This window comes from Antedon bifida, chromosome 3, assembly GCF_963402885.1.
Source record: "Antedon bifida chromosome 3, ecAntBifi1.1, whole genome shotgun sequence".
In the NCBI taxonomy this organism is placed as follows: domain Eukaryota; kingdom Metazoa; phylum Echinodermata; class Crinoidea; order Comatulida; family Antedonidae; genus Antedon; species Antedon bifida.
Genome location: NC_136228.1, coordinates 12,083,759 through 12,105,954, shown reverse-complemented (window position 1 = coordinate 12,105,954; position 22,196 = coordinate 12,083,759). Strand labels below are relative to the sequence as shown.

General features: G+C 33.5%; 2 protein-coding genes across 2 annotated transcripts; both read right to left on the bottom strand.

Annotated features, from left to right (window-relative positions):
- Positions 1–1,259: 1,259 nt before the first annotated feature.
- On the bottom strand, positions 1,260–16,431 carry LOC144838410 (uncharacterized). The gene is made up of 12 exons (XM_078693748.1): positions 16,347–16,431; positions 14,725–14,934; positions 14,157–14,334; positions 11,422–13,739; positions 10,866–11,013; positions 10,193–10,559; positions 9,872–10,035; positions 8,614–8,940; positions 6,964–7,049; positions 4,241–4,398; positions 3,588–3,839; positions 1,260–2,884 (listed from the first exon to the last, which is right to left on the bottom strand). The coding sequence occupies exons 1-12, from the start codon at positions 16,401–16,403 to the stop codon at positions 2,560–2,562; spliced, it is 4,590 nt and encodes a 1,529-aa protein (XP_078549874.1). The 5' UTR covers positions 16,404–16,431; the 3' UTR covers positions 1,260–2,559.
- A 3,074-nt stretch (positions 16,432–19,505) lies between these two features.
- On the bottom strand, positions 19,506–21,587 carry LOC144838150 (uncharacterized). The gene has a single exon (XM_078693510.1). It carries the CDS (start codon positions 21,585–21,587, stop codon positions 19,506–19,508), a length of 2,082 nt encoding a protein of 693 aa, XP_078549636.1.
- Between the last annotated feature and the right edge of the window lie 609 nt (positions 21,588–22,196).

Here is a 22,196-nt window from a genome sequence, read left to right as displayed (position 1 = left end):
CAAAGTTGTGCGTGTCTAGTATGGAACGCCTCTATGGAACGCCTCCTCTGCCTTCAGTTCACATTTATCATTCAGTACACACCAATCGTCATGCAGTACACACCAATCGTCATGCAGTACACACCAATGGTCATGCAGTACACACCAATCGTCATGCAGTACACACCAATCGTCATGCAGTACACACCAAACATCATGCAGTACACACCAAACATCATGCAGTACACACCAATCGTCATGCAGTACACACCAATCTTCATGCAGTACACACCAATGGTCATGCAGTACACACCAATCGTCATGCAGTACACACCAATCGTCATGCAGTCAAATATTGCATAATTTATACCGCCACCTATCGACAAAATCGAATATCATGTGACGTTTATTAGACGGCTGTAAAACTAAGACTATTTATTTCTTTTTCTCTTCTTCTTTTATGGAATTCAATAATTGCAATGGCCTCCTAGTCGCGTCTGTGTCTCGCATAATAAATTATTGTATATATAAAAAACAGAGCATTCACAGAGATGTATAGAGGTTAAAATAAGTACAGTATGTCAAGCATAAAATAAATCTTAGAGTCGATGGCCTTAGTTTTACAGCCGTCTAATAAACGTCACGTGATATTCGATTTTGTCGATAGGTGGCGGTATAAATTACGCAATATTTGACTGCATAACGATTGATGTGTACTGCATGACGATTGGTGTGTACTGCATGACGATTGGTGTGTACTGCATGACCATTGGTGTGTACTGCATGACGATTGGTGTGTACTGCATGACGATTGGTGTGTACTGCATGACGATTGGTGTGTACTGCATGACGATTGGTGTGTACTGCATGACGATTGGTGTGTACTGCATGATGTTTGGTGTGTACTGCATGACGATTGGTGTGTACTGCATGACCATTGGTGTGTACTGCATGACCATTGGTGTGTACTGCATGACCATTGGTGTGTACTGCATGACGATTGGTGTGTACTGCATGACAAATGTGAACTGAAGGCAGAGGAGGCGTTCCATAGTCTAGAAGCTTTTCCGGAAATGCGTGCGCGTTGATGATGTGATACGCGAACGCATCTGATAAGATATTCTTTCAATTTGCTTGTTTTCTTGTGTCAGTGACCCTGATGAGTTGTGTGTTAATTTACTATACAGTAATTTTTATTATTACTTGTATTGTTTTTGAATGGTCTTTTATATTTATTAAAAAATAAACAATTTTAATTGATCATTTCAGACAATTACAAATATAAATAGATAATCTTTATTCAAAATGGAGTCTTTTTAATATCAAAATTAAAGTGTTTTTTAATGAAAATGAATGAAAAAAAACTATTCTACTATATTATACATAGATATTCTATAATTCACAATGAATGTAAATAGTATATGGGCTACAATTTATTTTTACAATATTTAATATACAGTATATTCTGAGATGGTCCCATCATCATGCACTAACATAATAATTAAACATTTTACTGAATATACACATTATACATAATATAATTCATTTAGATGGGTTACAGTTTATTTTTAAAAAACACAATACAAATAGTATTTCGAGTATAGTTGTAAGACTGATTGAATAAATATGTACTGTTTTATTAATCACCAGTAATGATAATAATAATAATAATAATCAATATTATGAATCATACCAATTTCTGTCATCAAATGCTATTTATATGTATTTGCTTGTTTATTCTGATTCTATCTAAACCATGTATCATCATTGCATTGCATTGCATTATTCTAATGGTGTAACATGATGAACTTGAAATAGGTAATTCAATAGTCTTTAAATAGCAGCCTGCGCCTCATTTACTTACTACCTACTACTTATGATGGAGTGTAATCACATATACTCAATTATAATCTCACCACTGACATAATTTAGGCTAAATTCAGAAACAATAAATTAGATTTGGTAAATCCATTGTTAATGCAAAATCTGTGTATAATCTCAGCTCTATCTTTTAGACACAGCCCCCTGGGATTTTGCTCGGTCAAGTTATACAAATAATGAATGTTTATGAGTGCAATGGTACAAATAATTTTATGATGGAGTGTAATCACATACTCAATTATAATCTCACCACTGACATAACTTAGGCTAAATTTAGTAATTAGATTTGGTAAATCCATTGTTAATGCAATCCAATGTATAAACCAACACCAACCCTTTGCTCTATCTTTTATACACAGGCCCCTGGGACTCATATTCTCAGTCAAGAATACAAATAATGAATGTTTATGAGTGCAATGGTACAAATAATTTCATGAAACATGAAAATAGAACATTTCATCTTTGACCAAATGAAATTATTTGTACCATAGCATGAAGATAAAATTTGTATAATATGACTGAGTATACCTTAGACCTAGAGCAAAGCTGGACTTAAACCTTCTGAGAAAGCAGCGTTTTCATGTTTTTGGGGACAATACATCTTTAAGGGAGGTCAGTACTGAGGGAGGTGGGGTGTTAGGAAGGGTTTGGGGGGGGGGGGGTGTTAGATGTTAAATAATTATAAGTGATTGCCTTTGATCACCTATTTTGTACATAAGGTAAGAACAGCCTTTTAACCGCTTCCTCTTCTCTAATCTTTACATCGTCAAGCCGGCTGTTGAACACAAAGTGTGCGTAATCTCTGCGTTGTTGTATAGCCTGTAGACTTAGCGTTATCTCAGAGTTGACAGGAACCCGTTCACACGACGGTGTACGCCCAGGCAACACTTTGATGACTTGTTGTTTTTCCTTAGGTGTACAGTTGGACATCAGTGACTCATTAGCTTGTGGTTGAATACATTTATTATGTAATTTTTGAACTTCGTAAGTCTGCCTATTGAATGTTGCATATGTATCGATCAGGCTATAAAAATTGATTGAAGTTATGATTATAATATATGATTTATAATACATTCTATTAATATAAAATGGTTAAAATGCTATAAAGGTTTCAAACTGGTGTAAGATAAATTGCTTTATGTACTGTATGGCTAATGGCTATTGTTACTACTGTATTATATAATTACATGACACAAAGGTATCTACAATAAAAATCAATTCAAATTTGATTTTGATATGTACACTGCTAGTATTATGGATATAAACATACAGTAGTGCTGGAATTAGACCACAAGGTATACTAATTTACCAGAAGAAAAAAACATGGGTAACTTTAAATAATGAGGCAGAAGAATGCTATTCTTCAAAGAAGCATTTAATTTAATGTTCTGCTTCTTTAATTTTATTTTATATTACATAATAAAACAGTACAATGTCAATAATTAGGTGGAAATATTACAACTTTATTTATTAGTACAACTATCATGGCTTACTGTTTGTTACATACGTCTGGTCCAATTATAGGACTAATGTTCACTAAAGAAAATTGGAAAATTTCCAATCACGAAAAGAAAAAAATACAGTACTGTCAGCCAAACCAATCTTTCACCATTGAAACGCAAGACTGGAAAAATGTAATTGAACGCTTTGGCTGTTGCTGAGTAACAAAGGATGTCACATGGTATTGTGATTCTATTCTTAAAATATATAAAAAACTTTAATCTCACCTTTTTGCCAAATCAACCTTTGTTTTAGTTTCTTCTTGAGTTATTCTTTGGCTCCACCATGGTGTCGAGAACGTCATCTTATTACCTGGAAGAACTACCGGGTTCAGTGACGGTAATCTGTTTTTCTTTGGAGGGGGAACAGGTTTCGGGGGTGGTAAGCCTATGTATTTAGGATCTAATCGGTTAAGTAAGGCACTTCCTTTCTTTCCTAGGATGGCACAGATACATTTCATGGAAGCTGTTAGCAGTGACCTGAAAATATAAAATAAATAAAAATTAAAAGCAGTTTAGGCAGTATTTTAGATTAAGCCTTGTTCGCACTGGATGGTAAATTTTACCACAGACACTTTACATACTTTACCTTAGATCATTGTTCACAGTCAAATTAGTAGTCAGCGTATTGGACATTTTTTTGTCAATTAATTAATTTAATTTGACCAAATTAAGTCCAGTTCGATCAAAGCTTAGATTAATTCCTCCTTGAAAAGATGAGTCGGCAGATATTAGGGAGCTTTCGCATAAGCACGTAAACGTATGACGTCACATTGTACTTATTCGTTTTGATTTGGCTTCGGAGGGAAGTGTACAACGCAAAGCATGTGTCGCATACGTAACATACGCCGCTCACATTTTCAAAAATACTGTCAACTCACTTGTTTTTAAAATTATTCTTAAATAGGATAAGTCTTCCAACTTCTTGTAGGCCTATTGACAAAAGGAATGTTCTTGTGATGTGATTTGTCCAAAGCATGCTCACTAGATGATCAGACTTCTTCAGTTGAAGTTCAGGGGCATGTTTCGTCAAACATAACTGCAACCAGAAAAAAAAAAGAAGAATACTGATGTTATTAAACTACACTGCCAGGTGTGGTTCATTCATGGTGCGCCACTTCCGTCATAATTTGTTCAATGCAATGTAACCAAGCTAGGCTCAGTAAAAACAGAACATAAACAATAATTTCTTATTTGTTATATTGAAATGATCATTTTGTAAAACTATAATTATATTATTAAGTAAGATTTATTTGATATAAAATGGCATTTCAGCTGTGGTCAGCAATGATCAAATATGTGGCAATTCTATAATAGATAACCAATATCAAAGTCAACAAATTGCTGATAATTTAGTGAGGGTGTATGACAGGAAGATTTACACATATTGCCTATGAGATATGAATTGTAGACAGAACCAGTTTGTTCAATCCCCTATCAAATTTTGCTCAATAAGACTGATATTTAACACTATAGTTCGGATGACAAACATATGGATATTTAAGCTAAATATGGCGCCTTTTCCACAGTCCAAATGTTGCAATATTGGTATTGTAATAGATTATACTGATGATAAACATATGGATAATTTATAAATGTGTGTAAAGTAAATAAAGCAATTTGTAGCTCAGATATAATTGTCAGTTTACTGGTTTACAAAGAAATGTTATACAATTATAATTTATTCAACTTTCATTTAGACATTTCATAGTTAGGACAATGATTTGTGAAGCCAAGTTTAACCAAGGTTTCTGTTTCTTTTCTCTTTTGTTTTAGGTCATTCATTTTTTTCTTTTCATTTTATGCATGACATAACAATTTTTACGACTTAAAAGTAGTAAAATAAAACATATGACATATAAACAGATATAAAGTGTCAGTCCACATGGCTGAATATTATTCATGCATTCTTCATTAGGCCCTTTTTAACATGTTATCTGTCATGGATCATGAGGGTACTATAGAAACATTGTTTTCTGAAATAGCATAAAAAAAACAATAAACACACATATCATTTGAATTACTAATCTTATACTGCACTAATGCGCAATTTAATCTTATTTCTATATTTAACATGACCGTGTTATTAGCATGCTTTGGTTTTGTGTTACATGCTTTGAAGATTGGACGGCCTGATCAGGTCTTTGAGTAAAGGGTTTGATGCATTTTAATTAGGAATTGTTTGCTGGAAATATTAGCAGGCTTATCGTGATTACCATCAGTAATAATCACAGTCTGACCATGGAGGTATAACATTTTAATTTTATACCTCCATGGTCTGACATTTAGTATTAAATTATGTTATATAAGAACAAAATGATTCCTCTTCACTATTAAATGTACTGTACTTTATTCAGCAAATGTATGTGATATCATTAAAAGTAATATGGGATGAATTTAAATTGTAAAAATCACATTTTAATTTCTTTTAAGTTATATATTTAAAAGAATAAAGAATATAACCTAAATGATAATATAGTAATAACAATATATAATTTAGTAAATAGTAGATATTTTTTAATCAATCAAGTAGGTTCTTTATCCTTAAGAACATGCATCTGGGGGGGGGGGGGGGGGGGGTGGGAGGAGGATTTGAACTTAGTTAATTGATATGGCCTAGTTTTCTCCTTTGTACTATCCTCACACAGATTTTGTAGACTACATATACACATGATTTTAGAACTGCAAGACCACCAAATGGAATGCGAGATACTTCTTAATTATGACAGTAAAAGCAATGTAAATTTGATATGTTTATATACACGAGACAGAGACAGCTAATAGCCAGGTTCAATAATAAAGATCATATCACTGAATATATTAAATTATCCAAACATAAATTGCTGTATTATAAAAGCTATATGTCGTTTCTATATATATTGTAATTTACCTCCGCCAATATAATAGTCTGTTTGTTAGCAATTAGATTACTCAAAACGTTATTGCAAGATCTTTACCAAAATGATAAAAAGATAGACATGTGGTCAAGGACCCCTCCATTTAATTTTGGAGGCAATCCGGACCAGGGTCCCAATTCTGGACCACTTTTTAGTATTATTTTCAGACCTGCTAGTGTTAAAAGATAGGAGACAATTTTCAAAAACCGGTGAGCAGCCTTAAAGTATAAGTAAACTGAAATTGCATTGTTTCAAGAACTACTTGTTATAATTTGTGATTTGTAATTTTAAAGCATAATTTGATTTAATGTACAAGTTTTTTGATACGAGTGGTTTTAAAAAACCTATTTCTTTTCGTTTGTGTTTGCTGTTCTGTTGTTAGTCAACTGAAACTATTTTTAGTTGAAAGACTGGTTAGATAACCATTACACCAAACACGAATACATGAAATTAGCCTAATCAAACACATCATTAGGACACAAAAATAAAAAAAATATATATTTTTTAATTCCGGTGAAATCTTATGAAGGAGATTTTTACAGTAGGCGGAGGTTCTAGTTTTGATATATTATATTCAGTGTGTATATAAAAATACATTTGTATATATGTATTCAAACCTAGATACCAAAAGAATGTGATTATATTTTTTAATACGAACTACAACATTACTTACTTTGTCGCAATTATTTTTTTTTTTTTTAACTTACCAAATCAAGCAAAGACGACAGATGGTTTATTTCGCTATCAAGAACTCTGGCTAGTGAATGAGCACATTCTGCACTGGCACAAACATCTAAAACATGCCAGAAACAAAATAAAAAACCATAATATTCTCAATATAATTTTGTCCCAATTATGACTTTAAGCAAGCAGTGAATGTAGATAAAGGATAAGTATATTGTACATTAAATAAACATTAAAATGAAGTAACAAGGTAAACACAAATTAAGAATTGTGGGGCATTTATGTTAACAATTTAGAATAAAAAATAAAGAAAAATTAATATTTTGTATTAAAATTACTGTAAGTACATTGTACATTAAATGAACATTAAAATGAAATAAAAATGTGAACACAAATTAAGAATTGTGGGGCATATGGTAACAATTTAGAATAAAAATAAAGAAAAATATTAGTTTATGTGAATAAAAATCTAAAAACAATCTACAGTATTGGAGAAAAAAAGATAAATTTTTTAGTACTGCACAATATTTTCAACATTAAGAGATATGAGATTCATTGGAAGCATAAACAAATTTTGATTAAGTTTTCATCGCCTTCAAAAAATCCTGAAAACCACAAATAGTTGGACATTAAATTGATAAATTAAAGTAAATATGTAGAATTATAATAATTGAAACATTCAATACATTATGTAATAATTTGAAGAAAAAGTCGAAATAAGATTTAAAGGTATTATAAGTTGATTAAACTGCAATTATACACTAACTATAATTAAAGTATATAAACATACAATTAAAGTGAAAATTTGTTAGTAATAAATTACAAATTCCTTCTTCACTTTAATGTTTTTCAATTAACTGTTGATAATTGGTACAAGATCAGAGTCGTTAACCTTTTCAAGAAGCAAATCCTATGATATGTCAACGACAGTTGAGACTAGGACGTGTCGTAATAAAAACAGAATGATGACAAGTAACGAGCATGACAACTGGACCAATGACAAGCATTTGCAAACTTATTAAATTAAGATAACAAAATCTTACATTAAATATGTAAGTTTAAAAGTAATTGTCTTTAATAAGGGTTTAATGTCATGACACGGTCATTTTAAATTAAAATAACTACATGTATAAAAACAACATGATCATGTAAGGAGTATACAGGTGAAAATCTCAAGTAACACAAGAGCACTGTACCATTTTGGAAGAGAGGGAAATATAGAGGGCTAATAATGACGTGGATATGACAGAAATATAAATAATAAATATAATAATATAATAATAAATATAAATAAGCTAATTTTTTTTAAGAATTTTTTAAATGTGTATGCATAAAGAGTTAAATTTATTTTATACATTTATAATATGTATGGTTCTCAGAAACATTCATAATTCCTCGGTTAAACGCAAGGTAAGGTAAGCAAAAAACAATATCGTATCTTAGTCAGAGAGGGAACGGCAAAATACCACTGAACATATTCTCGGCTTGAATATGCGCAAATTATCAAAATGACATCATAGGGCACCATTAGTAGTGGACTTCAAAAAAATAAATCAAAAAATGTTACTATAATGTCAATAATGTTAATAATCAAATATATGGTAGATATCCAAAGTGGTTATTTTACAAAATTATTTGCATTGTGTCTTTAAGCTTAATTTATGTACACTTACCTATCAGTGCTTCTGTAGCTTGTAGCACAGGGCCCAGAAGTTCAGAGTGATCCCATTGTGGCCAAATGACATAAGGCTCACTGGTACTGGTACCTCTGGCTTGAAAGTGGAAGCCAACCAGATGTAACAGAGGAATGGCAGCAGGAGTTTCAATGGCACATTGTGGCAGTAAACAGACAGGGAGAGTAGGAGATGATTGTGTAAAGAGCTGGTGCCATTCTTTCAGTAGATCTCGTACAGCAACTATGGCATCTGGATGCTTCTGGTGATGCATGAGAAGTTGTGATAGATGGCCCTTCATCTCTGTCAATTGGGTTTGTTTTACTCCTGTCAAGTAGTAAAGTCAGTTAAGTCAAGACCGATTATTACTTTCTGCCTAATCTAAAGAAAATACAAGCATACTTTATACTGATGCATTTAAAATGTACAGCTCAGCTTTTAATAACATAAATATGTTTTATCCAACTAATAATTGATATAAATATATTGATAATTATTATAAATAACTTAGTCATTTACTATTATGTTTAATTTATAAGTTGAGGAAAACTCATTCACATTTATGAAATGAAAAGCTGAATAAATTAGACTATAATTTTCAACATTATTGACATCAGCATTTTTCCTAAATAAGTACATTATGACACAAAGATTAGACATGGAAATAATCAAATATTTGTATTTACATAATCAAGATTGAAAGTTACTGCAGAAACAAACAAAAAACAGATAGTGTTTTGATATAATATATTAAGACGATCCTGTAGTTGATAATAGGGAGTAGGCCTAGTTTTGGTGTTTAACTAACTACGTGACAGCATGCTGCTTGCTTGTTTTTTAAATTAATTCCAGATTGACATAAGACATGCAGAATCTACACCTGTTACACTGAATCACAGAGGATGTTGATTTATTCAGAAATTGGAGCAGATCAGTTCATTAAAGATACATTGCAAGAGTTGGAATCTACGGATCGTCAGCAATTCTAGAAATCTTCAAAAGAGGGAGCTATTTACAAATTTAGCTTCATCAATGTGGTCTTTTTTTGGGGGAGGAAGATATTTCTCATAAATTTGTTGTCAATGAGACGATTGGATTTTGAAAACTCAGCATTTACTAGAAAGTTCTGTCCCCCTTTTAGTATACAAAATATATAAAGTTTTCTATTTTTACATTTATCCCATTTTGTCAGGAATTTATTGCAAAGATTTGTGTCCAAAATCACTTTTCAACTAAAAATACAACACAAATGTCTTACCTGGTGTTTTGTAGTTAAGTGTATCTGTGGGCAAACTACTCAGAATTTGACCTTCGACCCTGTTTAGTTGTTGATCCAACATGTCTTTTTTTATGGCACTAAGATTAACGTACTGATCAATCCCAATTAAGACAAATGGGGACCAGAAAACATGATCTTTAAATCTGAAATTAAAATTAAAAATTACAGTATTTATTTTTGATTGAATGTGAAAGCTAAAGAAACTTAGTAAAAAGGAATGACTAGCAGGAGGCATTAGTTGGTAAAAAAATAAGAAAAAACAAGTAATAAATTAAGTAAAAAAAAAATTAAAATTTATACCTTTCATCTTTTTTAATTGACATTTTTGCATATGCAACAGCTTTAGACAGGTAGCTTCCATTCTGCAATGCTGAGTAAAAATGATACCAAAACTTTTGTAACACAGCATCGGGAATTGCCCATAGCAACAAAAGAACGCACTTAGCCCCGGCAGCAAGGAAGGCACATGGTAATGAAAGATCAACATTTCGGTGGCGGTTTCCGTAACACCCACTAATCACAACCAATTGTGCTCTGAGGTCGAGTGCCAAAATGTCAGCTGTACTCAGCTGGTATGATTCTTCAGGATAAACTTCATCTGCACTAGAGAAGCTAGTCTCATCGCAAGCACAGGCTAGAACTCCTTTCTTCCAACAACCGGGTAGAGCTGTAAAATGATAATTAAACTGATATTTTAACTAATGTAAGCTTTCGAAACAAATACATTTTAAATATAAGAAGATATTTTATGATGGAAAATGTAAAGGATTCAACAGTGTTGTATTGCTGAAAAAATGAGAAATATTAAAAGTGAATCCTGTAGCAGCAATCCTTGTCTGGATAGCAAACGTTAAACATGAGAGAAAAACAAATATTATTCTAAATCAATGCGGGTATAAATTAAAGTGTAAATGCTGTTTTGAGAATATTAAAATGTCTTCAATCATTTTAATACAATTAAAGCAAGTCTTACCCAGGTGTATAAGTGTAGCATTAGGGATCTCCTTGATCGTCATTTGTTTTGAAGCATATTTTGCAACACTGGCCCCTGTTCCCAGATATTCTGCCACATCATGGCATTCTCTGTGCGCTGTTTGGTATTCAGAAGGTGGAACCCAATCCTTAAATTAATATTTGAAATAATTAGTTGCTATTACATCTGATATTTTACAACTCGAAAATAAATGCATGTATAAAGTTACCTAGAAAAGTCCCGGTGCCTTCTAAACTATAATACAAATAGATTAAGTAGTTCATAGTCATCCATTAGTCTTGGCTATTTAACTTTCTATTGACATATGGATAGTTCTATTCATATGTATGGTAGAGTATTTAGTAAAATATTAATGCAAATAGAAAATGTAATTATTAACATATTGTAATTAGAAATACTCTTGATAACTTTAAGGAATTTATATCAACTATAAGAAAGTTGTGTTGATTTTTGGAAAAATGGTTCTTGTATTATTTTAGTTTATTTATAGGATATTATTATCGAATAGTGATAAGTAACTTCTAACTGCTAATACCTTTCCATTTAGCCTTGCTTTATCTGGAAGATGAGGACTGCCTATGACCACTGACAAATTTGCACCACATGTCTGCTGATATTCCTGAATGGTGTTAGTTCCTACCAATGGAACCTCTTTTCCACACCATGTGGAGGTGATAAGAGTGCTTGATTTCTCTGCATTTTGTTGTAGTTTTCTCAATTCAAATTGGCAAACTTCATCTTTCTCTACTTTTACTACATCATAGTGATTTCTACCAAAACTAACATACTTTGGATTGTTGCACTTCTGTTGAGACATCTTTGGAGAAACATTGACAGTTTCAGAAAAAGGAGCAAATGGGCGATCTTTGGGTGGCACAACAACACTCAAACTGTCATCAAGATATATTGGTTCTGAAAAAGTTTTCCTGGAATCTGTTGATTCTAGACATGATTGTTCTTTAACTGCTTTTAGCAGGATGTTCTTGCTAAGGTATTCTAAAACTTTTAGACTTGGCACAATTGTTAATCGATATATTTCACCAATACAGACACCATTCACATCTTCAAAAGAATCGAAAGGTACTTGGAACAAGTTCTTGTTGGGAATGATTGTCAATTTCTGACATTCTTTTATCTCGGACAACACTGGAAACACCAGCAAGTCATACAATATTCTTGTTGGCTTTTCTTTTTCCATGTTCTTACTATCCTCTGCAGTTTTTTGCATCATACCATCATCTTTTGTGTTTTTTGTTGACCGTTGAATATAACTCTTCTGAAGAAAATGAGTCTCTGAATCTTCAAGTGGTAGAGCTCTGTATTCTACCTCATACATCTGACTTCGTAGGCTTGGAAGAGTATGCAAGTTATCAAGAGCTTTATCCAGTTTATTCCGTATAACTGAATCTTTCAATTCGATCCGCTCTGTTCTTACACATCCTTTACCAGGTTTCAACACAAATATGATAATGAAATCATTAGTCATTGTATAAAAGAGCACAGTGGAATCCTGCATATCTAGGATCTTATTCACTTGTTTAGTGGTTGGTAATGAAGAATGATTCTTTACCTTTTGCTTAACATAAGCATCAAACATCTGTGACTTTTCCATTTCAGAAAACACCAATGCATCATCTGGCCGAGATAGCTTTTGCAACACAATTTGCAAAAGATCAAATGCCATTAGTCTTGTATTTTGAATGGAATCTGGAATGGCTATGCAGTCAGTATTATACATTTTTAAGAGAACTGTATTGTCAAAAATGCAAGTTTCCAGTAATACTTTTGCTCTCTCGAAGTCTTTGTGATCTTCAGTTTTGACAAGTATGCTGGCTATTTGACATCTGCACGTGTTTTGTAACAATCTACTTTCAATCTTGTCTGCTAAATTCAAAGATTGTTCATAGAAGTGGAGGGCATGTTGAAAATTACAATAGGATTTGTGAAGATCTCCTATCCGCAGTAACGCTTTAACTTCTGTTTCAAACTCATCAAGTCTACGAGACATACGAAGATAACTTTGGAAATGTTTTAATGCTTTTTCAAATTCACTTGTATTATCTGATATTTCACCAAGATGAAGAAAGGCACTAGCTTGTGATTCATAATCTTTAAGTTTCTCTGAGATGCGACACTGTTGCTCCAAGTATGATTCTGCTAATTTGTGATTGTGTAATGTTTTGTAAACAACTCCAATAAATCCATAGGCAGTTGCCATTCCAGCACGGTCATGAAGTTTCTTACATGTTGCCATGTAAGCTTCGTAATGATTTAATGCCAATGTGTAGGCCCGAGTTTTAAAATACAAATTAGCAACTAGGAGATGCGCTTTCTGCAATCTGACACTATCACTTTCACAAAGTGCAAGATTTAACATAGCTTTTGCATGAATCAAAGCTTGTCTATGTTCACCAAGACCAGAATATGCTGCACAAATTGTCTCATGAATATTCATAACATTACTGATTGTATGCAAATTCAATTCTAAAACTGAATCCCTAACACCTTCCAAGTCTTCAATGGCTGCTAGTAATTTTACAAAATTTACCAAAAACTCTTGAATGTAACCATTATTGTAGTAAATCTGTCCCAATGTATAATAACATGCTGCTTCAAATTCCGGATTCTTCTCCTGAAGACACAACACCAGACATTTTTGCAGATACTCTACAGCCAGGAGAGAATTCTTAAGATATTCATAACTTTGGCCAATGTAGTAGAGTGAGAACAACTTATGTTGAACATTTTGTGATCTATTGTTTGCCACAAGCAAGACATCAATACTGACACTGTACTCATTTGATTTTTGTAAATGTCGACCAACTAAGAGAAGCTGTTCAGTAACACTCATTTCTGATATTAAAGAGAGAAAAACAATTTTATTTTTACATATCCTAAGACAAGGTTAAATATCAAATAGTCAAATTTTAAATGGATTCCCTAAATTTTTGAAAATACAATACAATTGGTAAAACATATGGATACGTTCAGAACTTTGTCCTATTCCTCATCCAATATTTAAAAATATTTAATCATTTCTGATATTATAGAGAAAAAGATTTAAATTATTATATAGACAAGGATAAATATTAAATAGGCAAATTTCATAGGTGGATTTTAAAATGGAGGTCCACTGTACCTGGCCCGGCATTCACTAAATTGCAAGGATAAACTTAAGGTTAAGTGGTTTTTCAATGTTTAGGTCTTATAAATCAAATATAATAACAAATTGATACAATATTTAAGACCAAAAAACTGTAAATGGATTACCATCAATATTTGACAGGGCATCCTCTGAAAGTGTGCATATGTTTGACGCCACCACCAAGATGTTGTCAGCTAGCTGTTGTTCATGCTCTTGATCTAGTTGAAGTGCCTTTAAGAATGACCGAATGGCTCTTCCAGAATCGTCAAGATGATCGTAACTAATTCCTTGTAAATAATATGCCTGGTGATGTATACAAAATAACAGAATTTTCTTAAATCTTAACATCTCATCCGAAAGATGGGCCGTTATCTACACGACGTATTCCAACCAGCCAGTTAAAACACACAGAGAGCGACCATGGGATTCAAACCATTGTGGACCAAAGGAAACCTATGGTCTTTCACGGTTCATCGGACTACCAGTTTAGTCGACTATGCCAAATGCCGCTCGACAGGTGTGTAGTAACTTCAATTTTGTATTGTTTAAAAGAAGTAAAACTTAATTTTTATATGCATTTCTTGATATTTCTTTTATAAATATTTCTACATCTATTTTATGTGACAGCATGATCCAAAATTTACACTTTTACTCTTCTCCTTACATTTCTTTATAATAAGAAAGACTACCTACCTGTGGTACATTAGGATTTATCTTTATTATATGATCAGCATCTTTCTTTGCTAGACCGTACTGCTTTGTCTCCAAGTAAGCTGCTGCCCTACACATCAAGATCTGTGTGTTGTCATCCTCAATCTCAAGAGCTTCACTGTAGCAACTGATGGCCTTCTCATACTTTGCCTTCTTGAAGGCTCTGTTTCCTTGCTTCAGCAGTCTACGCACCTATACCATAAATATAAATTTTTAATTTAATTGAAAAATAAATGTTGTAAAAGAAGATGGTCATGGGCGTAACTATAGAAGTAACAGCTATGAGCGCTCACTGGTTAAACCCAGGGAGGACAAAGCTTAAGGGGCCCAGAGCAACTTTAGTGGTTTGGGAGTGCCACTGATAGGAACAATATAAAACACAGTAGTTTCATGGATGGGTGTACAGTATGATGAAATTAGGCTGTAGGAGCTCTACGATGAGTAGAAGACCTTGAAGGTGAGTTTACTCTCTCCACACAATGCTAGTTTTCTGTAATCAAAATTGAAAGAAAAATTCAGGAAAGTTGACTAAACTCGAACTTTGCTCACTCTAAATACTATATGGTCCTATTGAGATAACTTTTTTTGTCTTTAAACGGTTAAAAATGTGAAAAATAAGTCGATTCTAATAATTTTAGCGGCCCGCTATAAATCCCAAAATGCATTGCGCACGGATTGATATTTTTGTTTTTCTTCTGTAATTCACCCACTTTTCGATCGATCGATCGTGAGGCCAAAACAAATGGAAGACTCCTAACTTTTCAGCGAAAATACCGGGTTTTCCCCAATTTGTATCAACAGAGTCTGGCAAAAATAGAAAGACAACTAATGCTGCAACTATACAACGTCAGGCTAGGTATATAGCTAGCGTACGATGTTCGTACGTTACTAATGTTTACCACCTAGGCCTACAAAATTAAGCCTAGCTAGGCCTAAAGACCGTCAACGAGAGGTCATTCACCGCGAGCTACTTAGGTAGTGCATTGTTTCTCACTTTTTATCATAATTTACCATAAAACGTACATTTAAGACAAGGAATTAGGGGTTTAATGTTTTTAAAGTATTATATATGCATTATTTTTTACAAAACATCACAAATTGTAGGGAAGGGGTCTTTAACTCAATCGTAACTCAAAGTAACATATGCATGAGGAGTAGATGTGTAAAGTTGGTAAAATTCTACTTGCTACAGTAATGCTTGGTTCCCACATAACAAAATGGTAAGTGGTTTGACCAATTACACGCAATGGATTATTCAAACTGTCCCTTGTCATTGGTCAACTCACTTCTAATGCGTCTACATTCTAATCTTGTATTGTGTCTAGTGGGAATCAAGCTTTAGAAACAAATTTACAGTATGGATTTTGTTGTGAAATTATAGACTGAGAATGAAAAACAAACAGCAGTGGTAATACAGTTCTACAACTAAACCCTGTCCACACTATCAAACTAGTTTGACTAAAAAGTGTGATGTACCTAAATATGGTAGTGATATGCCCACATATGGTAGTGATATGACATCATTATGTCCATATATGGGCACATTAAATACAATTTGATAGTTTAGACAGAGATTTAGCACATTAAGTTGAAGGCCTACATACACTCTCTATCTCCTCAGTTTCACTGATGGGTTCACTGTGTTCAGCTAAGCTGTGCATGCTTAGCACGCTAACTGATGGTCTGTAATCCCCGTCACTGAACATGATGATATCGCGTTAAAAAACCTCTTTTATTTGTTTAATCCTGTAAAGTAAAACATAACAAATTAGTTTTATCAAAACTTTGCTAACAAAATGCAATCAAACAATTTTGTCATCAGGTTTCTGTAGTCTACGTATAGTGTTCTTATTTATTTGCATGAAATTGAAGTTGAATTGATGTACATGAATGTTAGTTTATACGCAAATCCATTTATTTCAATCCGCCATGCAAAGAAGAATTCTAGTTCATTGGATTTTTTATAAGCGCTTCACCAATACAACTACAGTAGACTACTACTATAATAGGCACTATGGGCCAGATTGTATCTGGCTCACTCAAGATTTACGTGTAAACCTATTCTATGCCATGGAGTTAAAACTCCATGGTTAAGCCTAACATCCGTCCGTATATTTTATATTTATAGGTTACAGTTAGAAACTAAATACTCACTACATTGATTCAAATATCAGCAAAATAATAACATTCTCGAGTCTCTGATAATAATAATAGAACCCCGACTAAACATTGACAGTCTATCAATCGCATTGCGTACTTAGCAACCAACTTACCTGTAATGGCGGCCGCTTAAGCAAGTGTACTATAGAGGGCGGTTTCGCATCATCTTCTACATACATTTTTCATACACAAATTGTTGCAGTGGGATTACAAGTTATTATTTCATAAAAAAAGAAAAATATTATCTCCTCCGCCACCGAACACATCCAATCCAGGGTGATAAAAGACTGGAAAAAGTTGCCATTTCAATTTGGACGATTCGATTTAAGCTTTGTCGCGATGCGAGCAAACCGTTTGTTGAGAACTCAACAAAAAGTTAAAATCCAGTGAAGACTACAATATTCTAGTGTAAACGGACCTAGATGATGGGTGGGGTATAATAGTGTAAATACGGTTTATTAAACCAATGCTATAATTTTGTTTGATGGGTCATGATACACCACTGAACTATAATAATAAAATGTGACTATGGGCTATATATGAATTTGATGTTTGACATTTTAATTAATTTGTGTGTGGAAAACAACCAAAACATCTTTAACCAATTATTTTTTTACCTGCAAGATAAATATTTCAACTACTCTGGTAATACCGTAAATCCTCGAAAAGAAGCCTATAGTAGCCTACTGGAAGTCCTAAAGAAGCCCGTGGGCTTTTCGGTATTACATTTCTAATAATAATTGTTATATGTGAAAACAACTAAAAAGCAGCGATAGGAATAGAAATTCAGTATTTTGATTCAACTAGAAGTATAACTTGTCTTACAGATCCATTATCCACCCACAAAAGTAAGTAAGCCGACGTATGTATGTCAATATGCAATATATCAAAATATAGATAAGGAGATTTTGTACAAAAATGATTCTAAGTGCCTGCAGTATTTATTTATTCAATTCATTTTCTGCTACATACAATACAAAGAAGACAAAACAAATATAAAAGGCAAGGAGAGATCAAACAAATAAATTTAGTTGCTTATGTGCGTCACTATTAAAGTAGAGGGGAATTTCTTCTTTTCTCACAGGGGAGTGTCCATCCGGAGGTGCTGACAAGTCGTGGGCGACCCATGTTGTTTTTTGTACATAATTTTGTTTTGTTTATGAATGTTGTCTGGCATATTATGTACTGTACATTTAAATGGTTACCAAACTGACAAGCACCTGCTTCTTTGGTATATACTATTGAATATTGTAATTGTGAAAAAAGTACGTTGCGACTGCAAAAAAAAAAAAAAAATAAAGTGTTCAGCTGGAAGCGTTAGACATTATAAAGTTAAATATATCATTATTTTATTTGCTCATTACTTTTATGTGCAGTTTTACATAGGCGAATGTTCATCTACTATTAAACTATTTAGGCCTAGCCAGAACTTATTGTGTTGTATGTGTTTATTTTGATATGCTATGGGAGTTCGTTAGTTACCGGATTCTTCCAGTGGCAAAGGTTCAGAAACAAAATAACACTGAACGTGCTTAGCCGAATTTCCACTTCAGGAGAATTTATTCGCGCGAATCGACAGCGTTGACTAAATGCGCATTCTACTACTTTGTGTGACGCCAAAAATTGTGCAACCAATCAGAATTCAGAAATGTTCGATTCGCGCGATAATAATTCGTATAGTGGGGGAAAAAGCTTTACGGAGAAATTGTTTTGACATGGGAAGAACCATTTAAAATATTTTCTCCATAATGCACATCTAGAGGTAATATAGTCAGGGGGGAAATGATAAAAGGTTTCCTACTTTCTACAAGTTTTATCAGATAATCTATATTGTTTTGACAACTCTTCTTAGACCACAGTGCTGATTTTTCCATTTTCCCCCTAACTGAATATACATTTCAAACTCATAGCATTAGGCCAATTCATGCTAAATACAAACAGACACACACAAACAAGTTGTTTAAAATAATTTAATAATACATTAGACAAACCACAATTAACAACAAGTAAAAATTTATCTTATTCTTGTAACAAAATCTAAAATATATCTTTGCTTACAGAAATATTCAGAGCTTATTCATTCATTTATTTGGTCAAAATAATTAAACAACATGCAAGTAACATAAGAAACATAAAACAAATAATGTATGTTTTACATAATACTAACTGAACGGCAAACATTTTTAGAAAGCGTTAAACAATGTTGTAACCCTCAGTACTTGATATATTCCAATCTATAGGGTAGTCTTCTCTGTTGAAGAACACATTCTTTTGAATTTGCGAGTTTACGGAGTACTTAAATAACTATGGCTGCATAAAAACAAAATTTGTTTTATGCAACACAAAAATAATGTTTTAATTACTTGTAATTATATTCCATTATTGGATTGACGCTTTTGACAAAATGTCTGCCGTTCAGTTAGTACTATAAATAGTATTAAAATGTATTCTACTTATACATACATTATTTCCTTAACATTGTTGTTTTTAAGTATCCATTAACATTTTTTTTGTATTTAACATTTTAAGATTTTGTTTTTTTCTCTATCATCAATTCCTGTCATTAATATCGGAACCTCATCCGCTCAGTCCAAGAAAGTTAATCACTTTTTTGCATAGCCTCTTGTGTGTAGTTCTAATTCTGTGACTTCCTCTTTCAAGATTTCAATCAATGACTTTGTTGTTGCAATTAGCTCTCCAACAGAAATCCTTTCTTCATTTGGCTTCAACCATTCCTCCATATAATCTATAATATCAGATGCCTTCTTTTTGTTGCCATTCTTTAAGGATACCCTACTTTGTATATAAAATACAAGTGCGATTGGATGCAAATAGATAAACCCTACTTCAGCTGTTTCGGCAAGAAGTAGCAGCTTTTTGTCAGCTTCCCATACATACTTTGTAAAGAACATGGTAGGTTGTATTATTACACCGATCTGCCTGTTCATTGCTTGCACGCTTTCTGTCGTTTTACGAAGATGTGGTTCAGCCTCTCTAAATATCTCTTTCAATGCATAATAATTCTCATTCTGATAATAATGTATTATTACAAGGGCTAACCCACCAATTCCTTGGTCACTCCACTTGTCAGGAAAAACCAATTCATCTCCACGTCTGTAGTATTCAATCGGCTTTTTCTTGTAAAGCTCCAATCCTTTAGCAGACAGATAACCCGTATTCCGCAAATACATCAACAAATAATTATATACATTACCTAAATATCTGTACAAACGCTGAATAGACATTTTCTCATACCCTTTAGGTACAACGTCTTCAATTCTACTAACTATCGGTAGTATCATTTCTTCTGGCAATCTGAGAATCTCCGAGGGGTGTCCTCTCTTTTCTAAGAGTCCTTCGATAACGAAAAGTAAACTCTGAATATCTGGTCGTACCCATTGCGCAATTTGTATATACTCATATTTGTCGTACAGAGATCCTCCTGGGAGTAATTTGGTAATAGTCTGTTCAAGCTCTTCTTCGGCCCTCGGGTGATATGTGAGATTTGCTTCCAATGTTTTGTAGTCATCTACTTCATTGACTCCAGGGATGTCTAGGTTTTTGCACATCGAGTTAATGGCATGGCGTTCGAACGGACCATGACCGACAGTGGACATCACAAATTCCCAAAGATCTGGGCTGTTTAACTCTTTTAATTTTCTTTGAACCGTATCACACATTTTTCTTGGCAGATGACCAATCAAATTTTGTTTGGGAATGAAATAGTGAGACAGAATTCTCTTTTGGTAACATTCAATGAGCCAATCTAACACTTTTCTGATCAAATCGATGACGCTGTAAGATTCTGTATGTGGAAATGTTTCACACATCCACAAACAAGCCGTCTTAATAAAATAAGAACAGAATGGCGTTGGTCTGCCAGGATAATTTAGTTCCTTGTTCTTGAGCGCCTTTAAAGCATACATGCATTTAGCAATTGGCCCACTAATTTCTTGAATGAGTTCTCTTTCGGATAAGGAAAATGACCACCTCCATTCGACATCCTTTGATTGGCTATCAGGGTGTGCTACAGCAACAACAAGACATCCTAAACTTAAGACTTTACCTAACAGTTCTTGTGATGGCCAGTCGCTCTTCCTCTCTCTAGTGAAAAACTCATGAGTGACAGAAGGCCATGATTTGCATTTTATGCAAGGGACTGTGTCTTGGTTTCCTCGTGAAGGATGTATTTCTGAAATGGAAGTTGCTACTGATGGCCCGTGTACTTCTGTAAGCCTACCTTCTTTTAGGCCACTGTTATCTATCAAACTGCTGCGTTTCAAGTATCCATCGTTATCAACACTGCCTCGTAATTGATGATTTAAATTATCTTTATCAACTACCTTAAGCTTTAGAAACGCTGGTTCTTTTTTAATTCCCTCAGACATCACATATCCTCCTTGGTATTGATCTCCTTCAGTTGGAGATTGGCACAAAACAATGGGATAGTTAAAACTAGCTATCATGATATCAACGTCGCCGCAGACTGTCCAAGGCATACCTTCATATGCACTTCCGGTTTGATATTCAAACCATTTCCAGATGCCTCTCATGGACAAACGTTCCCAACATTCCTGGTCAATTCTAGCTGAAGCGATAACAGCAAATCTCGCAGTCATATTTAAGCCAATTATTGCATCGGCAAGTCTCTCCATTAAGCGTTGTATATTGTTATTTTCTGCCATAGTTGCACTCTATCACGAACTAGCAGACGTCTGACTAACACAGTATGTACACATCATTATCATACTTATTTGAGTTTCGCATGGTTAGACTTTGTACCGTACAGGCTGCGAATGCTGATTTAAAAAAAGATAAGAACAACCATTTAAGGGGATAGAGAAATATATAAACAAGGCCAACAGCCATAAGTCGCGTGCTATCAGAAAAAAATGAACTTTCAAAAAGTAATGTACTTTAAAACTTTTCTGTACATCAAAACAGTTCAAAAAGTACAGAAAAGCGATAAAACGCATAGTGATACCGGACCGACAGACAGACCGACATAGTGAACTATTGAGTCGCGTCCACGCGACTAAAAACACACATAGGTGTGGTCTGTATTACAGGTGTACGGTACATAATATACTAACGTTTACTTCTTAAAATGTTATTTAGGCCTACTTTGTAACTAGTTTATCTTTATCATTTGATGAAATGAAATAAGATGAATTGTAATTGGACGCTCATGTTTTGATTTGCTGTCTGGACCTAAAAGAACTTCGACAGAGTTATAATTATATAGGCCTAGGTTATTTCTCGAATACACCACGTTTCAGTTCTTCCTAATTGGG